This window comes from Cyprinus carpio, chromosome A17 (assembly GCF_018340385.1).
Source record: "Cyprinus carpio isolate SPL01 chromosome A17, ASM1834038v1, whole genome shotgun sequence".
NCBI classification, from domain to species: domain Eukaryota; kingdom Metazoa; phylum Chordata; class Actinopteri; order Cypriniformes; family Cyprinidae; genus Cyprinus; species Cyprinus carpio.
Window position 1 is genome coordinate 24190933 of NC_056588.1, and position 19374 is coordinate 24210306.

The following is a 19374-nucleotide window of genomic DNA, read 5'->3' on the forward strand; positions in this document are numbered from 1 at the left end:
TAGTGTGGTGCATGTTGACTTTTTAATGTCAGTGTATGATTTTGCATCGCTAGTCTTTCTGCTTGATTGTGACCATGCCGTTCAGAACTCACCTACGAATACATAAACAATTTTGCATGATGCTGCATATTCTGTGCCACCTACTGAATAGGGCGGTCTAAGAATCTCCCTCATTCGTTCGTAGATGTACAGAAGTGTGATTGTCGGCTCTGCAGTTCTTGCTGGCTCGAGTCCACATAAGCAACTCTCCTCTGAAGGGGCATGAGAGCACTGTACAGTATCTTCAGAGGCTGGGTGAGATTGAACCAACACTCAGACTGCAACTGTATATACTTTAATATCAAATCAACACACTGAGGTATTAGGACTGTACACATAAAGCTTAGTAATATTTGTATAACTCTTTTTGCATGAAGGTCAAGACAGTGAGGCCAGTTTGGGAGTTATCTTAAACAGTGTTCACAGTCGTCACATGACCTCTTGCAGCTGCAGAATGTTTCCGATTCACGCTAGCATATTTTGAATACGGTCTTGTGAGCAATTTATCAAAAAGCAATAGGCTGCGGACCTGCAATTAAATGATATGCACTGCAGTTTCAGATGGGAGCATAGGCACACTGTGTTCATGATACTGCGCTTCAGACTCACCGACCATCCATGTTTTCAGCATTTCGAACTCATGGTTAATGCGTTCACCGAAATCCATTGTGTTCTGAGTTTGGGCACTTGCTTAATAACATTGCATTTGGAAAAACATGTGCCAGTCCGGCAAAATAAAAGATTGTGATGGTGTGGTTAATGTTGAAAAATGCAAAGAAAAGTACGACGGAACATAAATATTAGTATGGAATTTTATCAGTGGGTACTTTAAAAGTGTAGATTATTATATTGTTTTGTTAACAAATAACTCTCTTCAGTATGTTATATTTTACCGACGACAATAGGACAGTTTGTAATTAGTGTAATATTTTGTTTAGGTCGTTGTTTTAGTCAAGATAGCCCTATTGAATAGTAAACTGTTTTACTAAAAATAACAGTTTTTATGCACGAAAACACACGCGAATTAGATAATTTTCTCAAATCTGTTAGCCCTACTCCCCCTTCATTTAGTTTAGTAACTATTTGCACCAATTGGATTCTTTCAGCTCAATAACCAGTCGTAGTTACTCTCAGATCTCTATTTCACATGATTTTTCCAATAAAAAGCACGTACTGCGAAAACCAGTTATTATTACAATATATATTATTAGAATTTTTTTTTTTTTTTTGAATAATGCAGTTCTTTTTTAACCTTTTATTCATCAAATATATTAAGCTTTGCATCATAGGAATAAATTATTTATTTTATATTCAAGTATATTCCAAATAGAAAAACTATTATTTTAAGTTGTAATAATATTTCACAATATTACGGTTTTTTTTCTGTATTTTTGATCAAATAAATGCAGGCTTGATGAGCAGAAGAGACTTCTTTCAAAAACATTAAAAATAGTAATGTTTCCAAACTTTTGACCTGTACTGTACGTGTAAGATGGACAGTGAGCAGACTGTGGGCGTGCCATCTGAGGCTGAGACCAGATTCTCTCCTGAATGTATCATAATATGGATATTCACTCACATTAGTATTTTTTTGGGGTTAATCATGTGACTTTTCTCTTCAGATGGACGGACGTGGCTCAGTCAAGGAACTGTTCCCCACAGGGAAACAGCTGGAACCACTGGTGGCCCCGCTGGCTGATGGGAAGGTCGCAGTGGGTCAGGATGACCTCACGGTTGTTTTGAACAAAGAAGGCGTCTGCACTCAGAAATGTGCCCTTAACTGGACCGACATTCCTGTTGCAATGGGTATGTATGATGTCAGTCTTAACAAACATGTTTCTCAGGTACTCATTAGCAACTTACCAAACATGTTTGTTCACGAGTTCAGTCACTGATAAAACCATGTGAACGACTTGTCAGATGATCAAGGAAACTGGTGTCCAGTTACCATCTCTAAAACAAACATGGCTATTTTTAGTATTTAATTCACATTGGTGTTAAAAATGTATCAACCTGATCAAATAATGATCAAATAAAATCTCATCTACTTTTACTTTGAATGTCTAATACAATCGTGTATCCACAAGCTTACTATATATAGCACAACAAAAACAATTTGATGGCAAAACACACCTAACATAATATAATTTCTTTCAGCTGATAGACTGTTTGTTAATAATAATAATAATAATAATAATAGCAATAATCCATGATTCAATAATTGAACGTCATTTTTTTTTTTAATAAAAGTGAAAAGAACATATATAAGAATTGGTTTCGTGAATTGTGAAATTTCACCGGTAGCTAATATTTAGGTCTCATAACTATGAAAGCCCGTTTCTGCCAATAAACAAAAAAAAATTAAATGAGGTAATTGCAAATTTTTATCTCACAATTCTGACTTTTTTTCTCAGAATTGTGTGAAATAAACTCGCAATTTATATCTGGCAATTCTGACTTTATAACTCTCAGTTGCAAGTTAAAAAGTCAGAATTACGAGATATGAACTCGCAATTGTAAGAAAAAAAAAGTCAGAATTGCGAGTTTATATCTTGCAATTCTGACTTTATAACTCACAATTTTGACTTTATAACTTGCAGCTTGGTTTTATAAAGTCAGAATTGCAAGATATGAACTTGTAATTCTGAGAAAAAAAGTCATACTTGTGAGATAAAAAGTCGCAATTACCTTGTTTTATTTTTTATTAAGTGCCGGAAACAGGCCTCCATACAGTACATAACAACCTTGTTTCCAGAAAAAATAACAATGTCATGACATACATTGTTACCATGATATAAAGTTACTCAATGTGTACTAGCAGCAATATTCACCTACATCAATTTTAATAAAACATTTTGAAAACTTTCAAAAACCTTTCCTGAGTGATGATACAAACAAATTGAGTCATTAAAATTAATCTGAACTGATTCATGGAAATGAATGAATGCAAGTGATTTATTAAAAATCCAACAAAGAATACACACACAAACAACAAACAAATAACAACAAACAAACAAAAAACCAACACTCACAAAAAGAATACATATAAAGACAGCACATTCACCCACACCATGTCTTTAAACACATTGTCCTTTTTAAATCCATTCTACTGATTTTTCAAGTCATTTCTGAGTCTGTTTTCACATGTCTTTCATTAGAGCATCAGCCACCGTACATCATCGCAGTGCTGCCACGCTATGTGGAGATCCGCACCCTTGAGCCCAGACTGCTGGTGCAGAGCATAGAGCTGCAGAGACCGCGCTTCCTCACCTCCGCTGGGTGAGACCTGTATATCAAAACATTTTCCCTTGTGTATTATTCCTCTATTTTCTGCCGTTCGTTAAGAATAAATTAAATTAAATTTAAATTTATGCATTTAGCAGACGCTTTTCTCCAAAGCGACAGTGCATTCAGGCTATAAATTTTTACCTATCATTATAAGAATTAGGGATATGCCGGTATCAAATTTTCCTGTTGCGATTAATTGATAATGTTTTGTCACGGTATACGGTATTATCACGGTATTAAAATTTAGTTTTAAAAAAGTGGTCATAATACAGTATAACAGGTTAAATAACTTTTTTCTTATAAAAAAAATAACTGAACATTTAAATACAATAAAGCAATACAGAAAAAATATATAAAAGTTAAAAGTTTTACACATTAAAGTGCAAAAGAACTATAAAGACCAATAGGTATCATTTTACAATAAGAACATCATTAGTTTAACCTTAGTTTAATGCATTAACACAAGGCCAAGTTTATTTATATAGCACATTTTGTACACAATGGTAATTCAAAGTGCTTTACATAAAAGAAAGTAAAAAAAAAATGAAGAGAAAAATAACCTCAAAAATAAAAACAAGCGATTTAAGAACTTTGAAAATTATTTAAAAAATTGACTCTTAAAAAAGAATTTAAGACAGTTTAAAAAGAGAAAATGATTTTTACAATTACATAAAATATAGTGCAATACATAAAAATATAGTGTAATCAGTTTGGACCGTCGCATAGTGCTCATTCAATAAATGCACAGCTAAACAATGAGCAATAGCTACATTTGCTACAGAAGTTACTAATCTTTGTTAAAAAAATACAAGTCTTATTTCATGTTAGCTCATTAAATAGCACAGTTGCAACTTTCAATTTTAACAATGTGTTATTAAATATTGGAATACCTAAGATTAATTAATGTTCAGAAGAATTTTTCATTGGCAGTTTGTTAACTAAAAAAGCCCTAATGTAAAGTGTTAATGAACAATAAAGAATCAAAACACTTTCAAACAATATCTAGGGCATGTTGTAGTCCAGATTAAAAAAAAAAAAAGTTTGAAAATAAATAGCCTATTAAGTCTAAATATTTAAGTATTTGGCTCTGTGATGAACACCATAGCAAATCCACAAATCTGAATGGCTATTAAAAATTATTTAAAAATGGTTTAGAAAGTAGCAGCTGCTTTATTAATGGGGTTTACAGGCTAAGGGCTGCAGTTTAGCGCCATCTGCTGTCAGAGAGTGAATGTGCTTTCATTCAACGCGTCTCTCACGTGTTCCTCCATGTGCTTCTCTTACGTGCTTGTTTACATCTGAGTGCATGCTTCTTTCAAGCAGCATACAGCGGTGTTGCGCACTTTGAGCAGTTGATGGGAAAAATATTATTAAAATGCATTCCAAATTCTGAATAATTTGTAATATATAATTATTCACGGTATTTAGAAGTGCCCACGATAACAATATCGTGAATATTCATTATCGCGATATATCGCATTACCGAATACTGGCACAAGTCTAATAAGAATATAATAATGTCCTATTTGTGAATGAATCGGGTTCTTTTTCCATTAGCAAATCTGTGTGAATCAGTTCCCACTTGTGTTTTCCCTGTAATCCACTGAAACAGACCTACAGATGCATCCTATTTGAGAAGAAGGTCTTGATTAAAGGGATGAGCTTGTTTGTTGTTCCAAACCTGTATGCAATTCTTCTGCAGGAGCACAAAAGAAGATATTTTGAATATCAAACTTGATATTCCATTGAATGGACAAATATATATATATATATATATATCTTGTTGACTGAAACGACATGAAGGTGAAATAAATGATGAACTATGGGGGGTGAACTATCCCTTTAAATTCAACACATGCATGTGCAGGTTGTGAATGTCTCTGTACTGCAGCTAGAGACATACTCTGATTTGCTTAAGATTATGTTTTCATTAAATGTGCTGACTCTGTTCTTTCTGTCCCTCTTTCATTTCACAGATCAAATGTCGTGTACGTCGCGAGCAATCACTTTGTTTGGCGTCTGGTGCCCATCTCTATAGCCAGCCAGATACGACAGCTGCTACAGGACAAACAGTTTGAACTGGCGCTTCAGCTAGCGGCGAGAAACTTTTTAGCACCCCCTAAATACTAAACGCAGAGTACACAGTGTTCTCATATGTTGACCTTGATTTTGTCTCATCTATTTTTTTTTTTTTCAGAAAATGAAGGATGATTCAGATGCAGACAAGAGACAACAGATCCATCACATTCAGAACCTGTTTGCCTTCAACTTGTTCTGTCAGAAGCGCTTTGACGACTCCATGCAGGTGTTTGCTAAGTTAGGCACAGGTGAGTTCATACAGCAGTGATGCTGCACCACAGATGAGGATAGAGTAGCATACAGGTACGGAAAGACTTGTCCAGTGTGTGATACATCACACAACAAAACAAATACATAAATAAATATTTAGTACCAAATTTAAGATTTATGGTTTTGAAATACATATAAATTTTCCATCCATTTTTAAAATAAAAAGGCAAGATTTCTATGTTTTAAAGGTATTTATATAATTTAAATCAATAAATCCAATTATTTTCAATCTCGTATATTTCAAATATATGAATAATGCTTGTTCCACAGCTAGCCATATTTAACGCTGTTCATACTATTTAACTGAATACAACATATTTATGCTGATTCTAAACAGTTTGAATAAATGCATTTTGAAAATATGATTAATTAAATAAAATCAAATAGATTTATATAACGTTGAGTATATTGAGTGCAGAAATCTTCCTTTCTTGTATGATTGGCAAATATGCATCCCATATTCGATTTTAATTGTTTATTATTTTATGTTAAAACTGCAATCCAAATGGATGCAATGCGCCATTCAAATACATATATCTTACAAAGGCCTAAATGCTTTTATTTAGTTAGTTAGTTAGTTAGTTAGTGACATACCAAGTAAATAAATTGAGTTGTAATTTATTTCCTTTACTATCACATGCTCAAACTTGCTGTCTTAGGCTGAGTTGCATCATATAGTCCACTAGAGAGTGCCAGTGGACCAGGAAAGAAAGATGTGTGCATAATAGAGTTCTGCAGTGGTGTGATATTTTTGTATGTTTGCATCACCCCGGTTCCTTCAACAAAAACCCATCATACATGTCTTATTCATCATTACAAAAAACAAAAACTAACACAACCAAAATTTTATGAATCTTACATGTTTTGTTCATCGTGATGATCTTCACAAATGAACACAACTTTTATGAATTTTGAAGCCTAAATACAATCTCCAAAAGAAAAAAGCTAAACATGGGATATAAATGAACTACACCATGGTCACATGACTTCAAAGTCACCACCATTAAAGGTATAATTCACCCGAAAATGAAAATTCTGTCATCATGTTGTTCCAAACCTGAATGAGATTCTTCCCTCTGTTGAGCGTAAAAGATTGGTTGCACTCAACAGCCACAGACTTCCATAGTGGAAGTGTTGGAACAACATGAGGGGAGTAAATGATGACAGAAATTGAGTTAGAATTAGTAGTTCGAATAGTTTTCCTGTTTGGTTTTGTGACGTTTAATGTCCCGACAACCTCCCATTTAGACACTTGTTAGCAGCCTTCCTTTTCAACACAAGTAAAAGCTTTAATAAAATCACAAGTCGGTATTACTGATGTATTTTATGTCATAGAATGTGAAAATATCTTGAGCTTGTGTTAAACAGACCTCATTTCAGACATTTAAACAAAAACCTGTTGACTTCAGGATGATAAAAAGCTGCTTTTCTCTTCTCTTTTATAGATCCCACGCATGTTATTGGACTGTATCCAGACCTCCTTCCCACTGACTACCGCAAGCAGCTGCACTACCCCAACCCTCTGCCCGCGCTGTCTGGAGCCGAGCTGGAGAAGGCCCACCTGGCCCTCATAGACTACCTGACACAGGTATTCATCAATTTCATATTGAGTGTTCTTTAAACCTTTTTTCATCTTGTTACAGTTTTGTCTGTTTTTGTTTTTAAAGAAACGCAGTCATTTAGTGAAGCAGCTGAATGACTCGGACCCCTCCACCACGTCCCCTCTCATGGAGGGGACCCCCACCATCAAGAGCCGCAAGAAGCTCCTTCAGATCATCGACACCACTCTGCTGAAATGTTACCTCCACGTAAGACCTTCAGATCGCTCTCTTACAAAATACTTCCATTTTAAATAAAATGTTGTTCTTATAAACGCTCTTTTGAAAATTCAGCTTTGATCACAGCAATAAATTACATTTTAAAATGTATTTAAATAGAAAACAGTTTTTTTTAATTGTTCTAATATTTTACAATGTTACTGTTTGCATATATATTTATTTACCTTTTTTTGACCAAGTAATTGCAGCCTTGGTGAGCATAAGAGACTTTATTTCAAAAAATCTTACAAACCTTACATTTTTGAACTGTTACATACAGTAAGTATAGAAAAGAATCACCTCCCCCCCCTTAAAAGAATCACATTTTGTTGCTTTGCAGACTGAAATGAAGATGGACAAAGTTTTTGTTTTATCCAGCTGTATATACTCAGTGCAAGTTATACCATCCAAGTAAAATATATAACACCAACATGTCAGAAAAAAAAAAATTATAAACAGAATCACAGAATGTATTTGTGATAAATTGGATGCTGCAAGATCATTTGTGGCTAGTACTTTTCTGATGTAATTTGATGTAAATTTACTACAATAAACCAAAGCAAAATATTGTAAGATGTGATTAATTCTTTAGATAACTGTACCATGAACTCAAAAATATTTTCCTTAAAACTGTAAAAAAAAAAATTCAATTTATCTAACATTTTTCAAATTCTTTTTCTTTGTTTTTGAAATGCTTATTGCTCTTAATTGTTCTCAGTAGATTCTCATAACTGTAATACTGTCATTATTTTAACAAGTCAGTCAATGATTACTTTAACAAGTCAGTATGAGAGAGATGAGATATGAATGTATAAGTACTTGGCTATGATGCCTGAAGCTATTGTCTAAGTAGAGATCTCTAGAGTTACAGCTGGTTTATTTAGAGAATGGTTTTTCTTTTGTTTTTTATCTGCAGACCAATGTAGCTTTAGTGTCGCCTCTCCTGCGTCTGGAGAACAACCACTGTCACATCGAGGAGAGCGAGTACGTGCTGAAGAAAGCCCACAAATACAGCGAGCTCATCATCCTCTATGAGAAAAAAGGCCTTCATCAGAAAGGTGCGCTCAGTCTTCTCAACTCCTGCTTACTGAGAACGTATGCATGAACGAATGCATCTCGATTGTCATATGAGCGTTTATTTGTCCTTGAGTAATCTCCATTAGGAGTGTAATCTCTGTGGGTGTCCTCAAGCATCTGAATATGATTTGGAGGGCTCTGATCAGCTCTTGTTTACAGAGATGCTCTAATCATGTCCTGAGCTGTTTTGTTGATGTCATGCCTTACAGAAGAGATGATGAGGACCAGGCCGTGTCCATACTGCCTGATAAACCCTCTCTGCAGTCAAGCAAACTTATACAGTTTTATATTATATAAACATTGCTTTCATGAATATACACAGATTTCTGTTTTATGCAAGCATTGTCGTGCAGTTGTTTTCTGTTGTTTTATTAGCAACAGTGTTTGTAATTGATTGTTTGAAGTAACCTTCAGTAACCTTACAAATCCAGTTTTTAACATGAATTCAAAAAGCTTACGAATGCTCTCAAATAACATCTTAATAGTTCATACAAACCGAATGATTATTTTCATGAATTGGATGCTGTTTTGCACTGTATGTTCTGTAATAGTGTGTGCATGTTGACTTTTTAATGTCAGTGTATGATTTTGCATCGCTAGTCTTTCTCTCTGTTGTGACATGCAGTTCAGAACTCACCTAAGAATACATAAACATTTTGTCATGATGCTGCATATTCTGTGCCACCTCTGAATAGGGCTGTGTCTAATAATCTCCCTCATTCAGTTCAGTAGATTTACAGAAGTGTGATTGTCCAGCTCTGCAGGTTCTGCTGGATCAGTCCACTAAAGCCAACTCTCCTCTGAAGGGGCATGAGAGCACTGTACAGTATCTTCAGAGGCTGGGTGAGATGACCACACTCAAGTACTGCATGTATATAATTTAATATAATCAACACACTGGGTATTAGGACTGTACACATTAAAGCTTAGTATATATTTAGTATAACTCTTTTGCCTGAAGGTCAAGAAGTGAGCCAGTATCTTAAACATGTTCACAGTCCCACATGACCTCTGCAGCTGCAGAAAGTTCAGTAGATTATTTTGCAATACGGCTTAGAGCAATTATCAAAAAGCAAAGGCTGCGGCTTCAATAAATATATGCACTGCATGTTTCAGAGTGAAGCATGGCACTGTGTTCATTTACTGCGTTCAGCTCACGATCCATCCATGTTTTCAGCATTTCAGAACGTCATGGTTAATGCTGCTTCACTCGAAATCCATCTGCTCTGAGTTTGGGTTGCTTATAACATGCATTTGTAAACATGTGCCAGTCGGCAAAATAAAAATGTGATGGTTTAATGTTTGAAAAGAAAAGAAAGTAAGACGGACATAAATATTAGTATGGTAATTTTACAGTTGTACTTTAAATTTTTATATTATATATTATTTTTTAAAAATACTCTTCTTCAGTATGTTATATTTTACAGCAAAATAGTACAGTTGTATTAGTAGTAATATTTTGTTTTAGTCGTTGTTTTTAGTAAGAATAGCCCTATTTGATATATAACTGTTTTTACTAAAAACTAACAGTTTTTATCAGAAAACACGCGATTAGATATTTTCTCAAATCTTGTAGCCCTACTCCCCCTTTCATTTTTGTTTAGTAAATATTTTCACCAATTGGATTCTTTCAGCTACCAATAACAGTGTAGTACTCTCAGATCTCTATTTCACAGATTTTTCCAAAAAAAAGCAGTAAATGCAAAACCAGTCAACTGATTCTGATTGATGAGTAACAGTCGTCCTTTTTTGACGAGATCAACAATATGTTGATTTGTAAGACAAATGATCCAGCTCACCACTTACATGTTTTGGTGTCTTTCTGCACAGGTGTGGAGAACCTGGGCATCATATTTGAGTTTTCACCGTGGGTTCTGAAGATTTGTCCAGAGGATGGACTGAAGGTGAGATGAACATACTCTGGTTGTTTTTTATATGTACTCTGTTGTAATTTTGAAGATCTAGAGTTTGGTTTTTCTGCTTTCAGATCTTCACTGAGGACCTGACGGAGGTGGAGACTCTGCCCAGGGATAAGGTGTTGAACTTCCTGAAGGAGGGCTTCAAGGAGCTGGCCATCCCGTACCTGGAGCACATCATTTACATGTGGGACGAGACACGCCCCGAGTTCCACAATGTTCTGATCCAGCTCTACCTGGAGAAGGTGCAAGGCCTCATGAAAGTGTACCTCAACTCACTGCCTGAAGGTCAGACACACAGCTGTCACTCACACTGCTTTATCCCAGCTGCTCTAGGAGTGTTGCTGGTAACAATAATATAATTCCTACTCAAGTAATACAATAATGATGCAACAGAAAAACATATTCTTGGGACAGTTTCTCATTAAAAGTTAAATTCAGAGTCTATATGCAGCAGCATCTGAAACTATACAGAAGTCATGAACACTGCAGCATAATCTGTGTCGACTGGTGTTTTTTTTTTTTTTTTGGGATGATATTTGGTACAGTTATTTTCACTTCTCAGATAGAAGTGCTTCAGACTGTATAGTTATTAGAAAAATGCATAATCAGTGCAAATTATAAAGTAATAATAGTCATTTTTAGCATTAGGTAATTTATATACAATGAAATCACACAGTAGTTGAAAACATTTTAATGGAGGGAAAAAAGCATTGGCTACTGTGGAAAAATGTGCAGAACCCAAGTTATCCAGAAAGCTACAACACTTATATATTAAATTATTCACAGAAGCATAATTATACAATTTCATATGATGTGTTTGACATGTCAGGTGCTTTGACAGATGGATTGTGCTGTTTAAAGCATGTCACGTTTTTATGGTTATGTTATCATCAGTTTTTCCTAAAAAGCAAGCTAGTTGTGATTGGGTTTATTTTATTGTATTTGTGTGACTACTGTGTAGCTAGTAGAAAATGTATAACACGGGTCTTGCCATGAAAATAGCCTCAGCTTCTAATATGGCATTTACATTTCTTCTACCTACCTACTTTCAATTAAGCCACCAAAACATTCATTTAATTTTTAAGGAAAATAAACAAAATCATATTTTCTGACAATTTGCTTTTCACTGGAACTATAAGTTTGAATAAACCCTTTATTAGCGACACGATAGTTCTTTGATGGAAATTATAACACAACTGAAAGGGAGTCATAATTTGTGTAAAAATTAATGGTAGTTTATAGGGTGTGGGCTAGAAAGGGTTTTACAAAAAGAAAAAAATGAATAATTGATAGCAAAAAAACATTTGTGACAAAGTATCCATAAACATGTCTAAATCTAAAACTTTCCATCTAGATGAAATAAAGGCCGAACACGTTTTGTTGACTGTGTCCAGGTGTTCCAGCTGTAGCTGCAGGAAAGGAGGCAGGAGAGCTGGGAGAGTATAGGAACAAGCTTCTGTCGTTTCTGGACGTTTCCTGTAGCTATGAGCCAGAGAGACTCATCAGTGATTTCCCATTTGATGGTGAGTCCACAGGTCAGAGACACTGCAATAAAATATAGCTGCAAGCAGCGATGACGGGCCCAAGCCCCCCGGTGGCATCAAGAAAACAGTGCAGAGCGGGCAGTATGCATTTAAAACTCTGGCAGTCTGGTTGTTGATTCACACCAATGAAAGGGTTACTTAACAAATACATACACATAGAGGGTAGGATATATAAAACTTTTAATGATCTTTAAGAATTTTTAAATGATTTTAATAATCTATAAGCATTTGTAAAGTAAGTATATAAAACTATATTCACAGTACAGTACATTTAATCTGAATCTGTGCATTTATTTGTCATTATAATGGATGGAAAAAGACAGGAGAAAGATGAGGCTTAAAATAATTCTTATTCTATGACTCCATGTAGTGGGCAATCTTAGTATTACAGCCTTCATTTGTCAGCTGAAATGTCTGATAGTTTATAATTTACTGTTAGGCCCCTGAGCATCAGAAATGCATGAAAAAAGCATGTTTCCTCAGAATGACTTGCACTTTAAAGATAGGTTATAAGACATTTCCTGTTTCCTTTTTTGCTGTTATTTTCATAAATCACAATGGCAACACGGTGTGAGATATCCAAAAAATATTCACAAGTTGGGTTCCTCAGTGTTTTGGCATCATGTTGACAAAGTTTGGTGTAAATTGTATGACAGAATTTGGAGGAGTATAAAGAAGAAGAAGAATTTTAAAGTTTGAAGCGTTGCCATGGCAACAGTATTTAAGATATCAAGAAGCCCTTCACAGTTTTACATCAGCCGTATTTTGACATTATTCTGATGAAGTTTGATGCAAATCAAGTAAAAATAACAGGGTGATTTCACCTCTGAAGTTTGAACAAAATCAATCAAAGAACAGGTTATAACACACTTCCTGTTTCCCATTTTTTTTTTTGCCAGAATTTGTCACCTCATTATGGCCAAACCATTTGAGATATCAAAAATTTTTTGCAACTCTTTGCAATTTTGCATCCTCAGTGTCTTGAGATCATATTGAGCGAGTTTGGTGGTGATCGGATAAAAACCCTAGGATGAGTATACTGAACTCCATAGCATGTGTTTTACAAACAATGTAACATGGCTGACTTCCTGTTAGGCGGAGCGCTGACTGTCAGCACGAAAGTTGTTCGGGATCTTCTGATAAGATCTATATATGTATGAATTTTGGTGAGTGTGAAATGGTGTGTGCTACAGAGCTTGCCGGTGACCCCTCCATGTGACCCTGATGGCCGCAGATTCCAACATGTGTGATTACCTGCGCCTCTAGTGGTTTGGGCCCTAAAAATGTAGAACAACAATGACAAATACTGTTCTTGTGTTCCTTCCTCCCCTCCTCACTTTCGTTCTCTCAGGTCTGTTGGAGGAGAGGGCTCTTCTGCTAGGGCGTATGGGGAAACATGAGCAGGCTCTCTTCATCTACGTTCACATTCTCAAAGACACACATATGGCTGAAGAGTGAGTGTCGCTCTTTACTCATCCCTAGCCCTGTTCTCCATCACAAAGTCAGCATGAAATCAAAATGGACACTATTTACTTTTTTTAATACACATTCCTGCCCTTATTCATCAGTGTGCATTATTCAAAAAGATAAATGTTTGTCTGCGATGGAAGTCGAATAAGTTGCTCCACCCAGGCTGCACTATTGTTTATCTTTACCAATAGCCAAAAAGTTAAGTCATTGTTTTATGCTGCCTTGATAGGTGACACAGTAATGTGATGCATAACATAACAGTAGGCTATTAAAGTTGCAGCAATAATAGCAAATTACACTGGGGCCATTGGGATACGTGCAGATGCTCTGGAGGGTTAACTTTACCATCAACCTCCATGTTTCTGTCAAAAAGCTTCCTCAGAAGTCTTCCACTGCAATCCACTACAAACTCTAATTAAAGTCTGACTCCATTCAGATGTGAAACACTCACTTTCAATTAATTCCTACAGACCAGTTTCAGTGCATTTCATGTTGACTGTTCCATGAAAGGGAAACTGAGTTTAAACTCCATCATTTATACTATTTAGGCTTTTCTCCTGTAATGTTCTTGTGTTTAGACTCTGTTCTTTGTGTTTTCTTATCTTCCTCAGGTACTGCCACGGTCATTATGATCCATCAGCAAACGGCAATAAAGATGTGAGTGCTGCTTAGTGACTTTCCCCCACTCTTATTTGAATTGTTATTATTGTCACATTGTAACTGTACAGTAGAAGTTGTGTAGTCACTGCAGTCTGGCTTGTACTATGTCCTGTACAATGCAACAGTCCCACAAGGATTTCTGCTTTGCTGAAAATACAGAATAATAGATTGCATACTATCACTAAATCAGTACAGTATTTATTTATTGACTCTGATTATATACTGTACATTTTAAATTATTCATGTTTTTACAGTTTTAACAGTTATATCATTGTCATTTGTTTTTAATATTGTTGTTGCATTTTTTTTAATTTATATATAGTTTTATCAGTAATTGCATTCTCTCAAAATATTAAAATATCCATTAAAAGCTGTACTTATTTAAATGTAATCTTTATTTAAATGTAAATCTTTAAAATTAGGAAATAAGATAAATATTCAAGCTGTCTGGAGAGACTGAATGCAAAAAAAATATAGGGGTCATCTGATGCTATTTTCAAAGGTCATTTGTGTACTGGGTGTAATAGAATATGTTATTAGAGAGAGAGTTATTAATGTTATTAATAGCAAACACGTTGATTTCTACAAAGCCCCTCGTTCTTAAAGAGCAGTGCGCTCTGATTGGCCAGCTGACGCAGTACGTTCAATCGAGGTGTTTTCAGCTCGTGTTAACTTTTCAGATTGTGTAGTGTCAGTTGTGATGAGACTTTACTGTAGTCACTATCACACAGATACAGTACGTGAGGCTTGAAGTCTGAGGGTTAGTAAATACAGATGTATTTGTGTAAATGTGGTCAACTGCAAATGAAAAACCATCCCTCTTGTGATGAAACTCCTTGTTTAATGTTAACAGAGGTGCTGTGTCTGTGTCCTGTCTGTAGGTGTATCTGTCCCTGCTGCGCATGTATCTGTCTCCTCCAGATGTGCACTTCCTCGGGCCCATTAAGATGGAGTTATGTGAGCCACAGGCGAACCTCCAGGCGGCCCTGAAAGTTCTTCAGCTCCACCACAGCAAACTAAACACCACCAAAGTGAGCATCCATCGAGAACACATGAAAATATACATTTGAGTCTGGAATTGAAGACATTATCCCCAAACCATGACAGTTTCCTGTCCTCACCTGTCTGAGAGTGAAATACTGATTACTGCATGCTGTAATAAAGACAGACAGAATCCATGGCATGTTTTCTCATTGTGTTTCTCTCTGTCTCTCATAGCTATAAACCTGCTGCCAGCCAACACACAGATCCGAGAGATCCAGGTGTTTCTGGAGAGTGTGCTGGAGGAGAAGGCTGGGAGGAAGCGCTTTGACCAGGTCCTGAAGAGCCTCCTACAGGCCGAGTTCCTGCGGGTATGATTACTTGTGAACAATTTGACTCGGTCCGCTATAGACTCACTCCATTTTGAATCAGATGTTTAGCCAACGGTCTGTAGCCATGACGTCTGAAGCTGAGACTAGCGTACGCTTAAAAAACTAAGTATACTTTGGGCTTTAAAAGCATAACTAATTCTAACAAATTACTCTCCAAAATGGCCCATATGTTTAATTTAATGTAACTTAATAATGTTTTAATGTTTGTGTGCAGGTGCAGGAGGAACGTATCTTTCACCAGCAGGTGAAGTGTGTCATCACAGATGAGAAAACCTGCAGAGTGTGCAAGAAGAAGATCGGAAACAGGTACGCTTCGAGTTAATATCTCACGTTATTGCAGTATTCTGTTCTGTAACACATTCGCCTGTATACACCATGCACAAATCAAGCTTTCACATAAAGTGAAAGTCGTGACATTTGTCAAGTATGGTGACCCATACTCGAAATTGGTGCTCTGCATTTAACCCATCCAAGTGCACACACACACAGCAGTGAGAAGTGAACACACCGTGAACACACACCCGGAGCAGTGGGCAGCTATATATCCAGTGCCCGGGGAGCAACTGGGGGTTCAGTGCCTTGCTCAAGGGCATTTCAGCTATGGGTATTGAGGGTGGAAGAGAGCACTGTTCATTCACTCCCTCCCACCTACAACTCCTGCCAGCACCGAGACTCGAACCTGCAACCTTCTGGTTACAAGTCCAAATCTCTAACCATTAGGCCACAGCTGCCCCTAACAGAGTAAATTGTATTTTAATAGAGAATCTGACATCTGACAAATGACATTGAGAGAAAAAAAAATGAGACAAGTCAAAATCTCGACCCCCATTCACTGCCATTATAAAGTCTGGAAGAGCCAGAACAATTTTTTAAATAAATCCGATTGTATTCGTTTGAAAGAGGAAAGTCATATACACCTAGGATGGGTTGAGGGTGAGTAAATCATGAGGTCATTTTCATTTTTGGGTGAACTATCCCTTTAATAGGACCCCTTTAAAGTTTAGAAGTAATTGTTAAAAATCAATTTCCCTATGGAGAAAATGAATGGAGCCTTTTCTTCCAGACCCTGCCTGTTACTTTCTATAATCCTGAAGAGGGTTCCACCAATCAGAGAAGAGATAGTGTTAATTAATTAGTGTGAAAAACACTTCCAAAAACAAGCTGCTGATCAAGTGTGCAGTTTCACTCTATTAGTGCTAACTATGATCAAGTGTGCAGTTTCACTCTATTAGTGCTAACTATGATGTAGGGACTGTTTGAATATTTACATTTGTGTGTCCTCTTCGTATCCAGTGCCTTTGCCAGGTATCCAAACAGTGTGGTGGTGCACTACTTCTGCTGTAAAGATCGCAGCGTGTGTCCAGCGGAGTAGTCAAACCTGCAGAACGGAGACAGCCAAACACGCTGAGCACAGAGAGCTCTGCAAACGTGACGCGTCTGTGTGAAAACGCCACCAAAGGAAACCAGTCTCTCTCTCACTCTTTCCAGTGGAATGGAAAAGCCGACACGTCTGTCTGATGAAAATAAATCAACTTCCAAAGTAAATAAAAACTATGGACAGTGAGACTAAATTCAGATTTGTAAAGTGCATTACTTTGAAAGCTTTGCCTAAATGCACAACACAGACCGCGGCGTCTCTCTTTCCCCCGAGAAGCACTTATTCCCTCACATCCCACCTTTTCTTCTTTGCGTACAGTGCACCTTTTTATTCAACATGACGCTTTGTCCAGTGCCTTTAGTGGCGAGTAAAGGCCTGTGTTTGTGTGCACCTTCAGGTGCTCAGGACTGTTACTCTGAGCTGCTCTGCTTCGCTCTGTTAGCTTGAGATGAAATCAGACTCCAGATAAAAACCTTAATGTGGGCCCTCCAGAGAAAGGCCAGCACTGGCGCACACACCGCAGATCATTTACAGTCAAATACTGGCGACAGGGTTGTCCTCAGTGTTATTTCATAAAAGACAAAATACGGTATTTTTAGTAATACGGTAGGTTACCAAATGCGTTTACCGATGTAATACTGTAATTATTCCCACTAAATTGCAATCTGGTAAATTACTGTATTATTAAAAATACAGTATTTTTCTGCATTCTGAAATAATTCTGTTACTGTAACTGGCTGGCAGCTTCTGGCGTACCTGTGTTTTACTGTAAAATTCACAGTGTTTTTCTGCTATAGGCTGTCAGATGGAAGGAAGAATGCTTCCTCTAGTTTCTAAGATGACTTGTTTACGGCTAGAAGTCTGGATGTGTACTGTATGTTTTTTAATAAAGGCGTGTCTTCTAACGTTTCGAGTGGTTTGGGTTGTATGAGGTTTCGGAGAGCAGAGCGACGTCTCTACAATCACTGTAGCATGCCACTTTTTCTCTTCTGGTTACTTGAGTGGCTTTAATTTATTATTAACATGCTGTCTTTACTGTAAGGAATGTTTCACCTATGTGTGCAATCGTGTCGCCCGAAAGGGCAGCAGTATTTTTCTGGCTTCCTATTCCATCTGTCCAATTAACACTGTTGTCAGATGCTTGTGCTTTCAGTTAACTGTAAACCACGACCTCAAACAACGGCACGGTCACTTACATTGAACCTTTGTAACAGGCCTGAAATGTATTGGTTGAAATGGATGTGAATGTGTAGATTGTACATTAAATCTGAGGTGAAAGACAAATCTAATAAACATGCATCTTCTGTTAAGCGCAGTGTGGTTTGTTTAAACTGTTTATTAATATTTTCAATTAGTTTTTTATTGTATATTTAGTTTTTAGTTTAAATTTAATTTAAGTTTTGGAATTATTATGTGTGTGTGTATAGCCTATAATATGATTAATAATTAGTTTTTTATTCTTATTTAAGGTTTAGTTATTTTAGTACATCAACTTAATGAAAATGAGCTGAAATATATATTTTTAAAAGTAATATGTTGTTAGTTTATTTCAAGGAATGAAAGTTTTCTATGGATTTAAAAAAAAAAAAGTTTTAATTTGAAGGTTTTAGTCATTTTTTTAATATAATTTATAGATATATATATGTGTGTGTGTGTGTGTGTGTGTGTGTCTGTGCAGTTGTTATTCATTTTTATTTCAGTTTTAGTTTGTTAGTACATCAAAGTAACTACAATAACCCTGATTCTGAGAACAATTATGATTTGGACAAGCGTATGCTGTGCAACTGGCGATGACCAGGTCACACGCTAAGCTCAAAGCCAAGGACAAAAAGCTAACAAACAAACACTGGCTTGAGCAGCAGAGCCAGCAGATGCTACAAAACACAGATACCCTGAGCCTCTGCTCCTTCCCAGATCATTCTGCTACACGACATGAGTCACGCCGAGGAGGAGCCAGTCATCTCACACCAAACCTTGGCAGATAGTTGCTAAATCTTGCTTATTTGAAATACTGAACGTGAACGTTTGTGTGCACCACCAAGTCCTCTCTCAGTGTTTATTGTGTTTGGAGGCTGCTGCTTGCGAGAATGTTATCTTTGTAGAGCAGCAGTCAAAAAAGTCCTGACTCTAGTCAGGAACTGTAAAAACACTGTCAAGGGGGAGACTTAAAAAAAAAAAAAACTTAAAAACACTGCATTAAAAACCTCTTAACTGATTAACGGTTCATTTCCCTTACTTTATATTATAAAAATGGGACATTTCATGAAATGTTACAGTAAATACTGAAATCTGCAGTTTTGGAAGTGAAAAAAAGTCATTTAAAAGTTATTTTATAAGTTACAGTGTTTCATGAAAAGTACTATACAAATAAACGTGAATTGTATTGAATTGAACAGTGAAAACCTGTAATTAAATCTGCTCTGAAATAATCAATCTTACAACTGCATATAATAGTCTAAT

At 36.2% G+C, this 19374-nt stretch overlaps 1 protein-coding gene across 1 annotated transcript; it reads left to right on the plus strand.

The window, feature by feature from the left end:
- Positions 1-1642: 1642 nt before the first annotated feature.
- On the plus strand, positions 1643-18224 carry LOC109100746 (vam6/Vps39-like protein). Its single transcript, XM_042774464.1, has 17 exons — positions 1643-1845; positions 3198-3318; positions 5304-5424; positions 5525-5654; positions 7122-7264; positions 7344-7484; positions 8410-8551; positions 9327-9413; positions 10401-10474; positions 10558-10774; positions 11884-12012; positions 13385-13487; positions 14115-14160; positions 15045-15195; positions 15382-15515; positions 15751-15842; positions 16830-18224. The coding sequence occupies exons 1-17, from the start codon at positions 1662-1664 to the stop codon at positions 16906-16908; spliced, it is 2094 nt and encodes a 697-aa protein (XP_042630398.1). The 5' UTR covers positions 1643-1661; the 3' UTR covers positions 16909-18224.
- The last annotated feature ends 1150 nt before the right edge of the window (positions 18225-19374 follow it).

What these genes read in the sequence shown, in the direction of transcription:
- LOC109100746 (XM_042774464.1), top strand. Translation starts at nt 1,662, where the DNA reads ATGGACGGACGTGGCTCAGTCAAGGAACTGTTCCCCACAGGGAAACAG. An exon ending in CAGCAAACGGCAATAAAGAT is followed by an intron (nt 14,161 to 15,044) that starts GTGAGTGCTGCT and finishes TCCTGTCTGTAG; the next exon opens with GTGTATCTGTCCCTGCTGCG. An exon ending in AAGAAGAAGATCGGAAACAG is followed by an intron (nt 15,843 to 16,829) that starts GTACGCTTCGAG and finishes CTTCGTATCCAG; the next exon opens with TGCCTTTGCCAGGTATCCAA.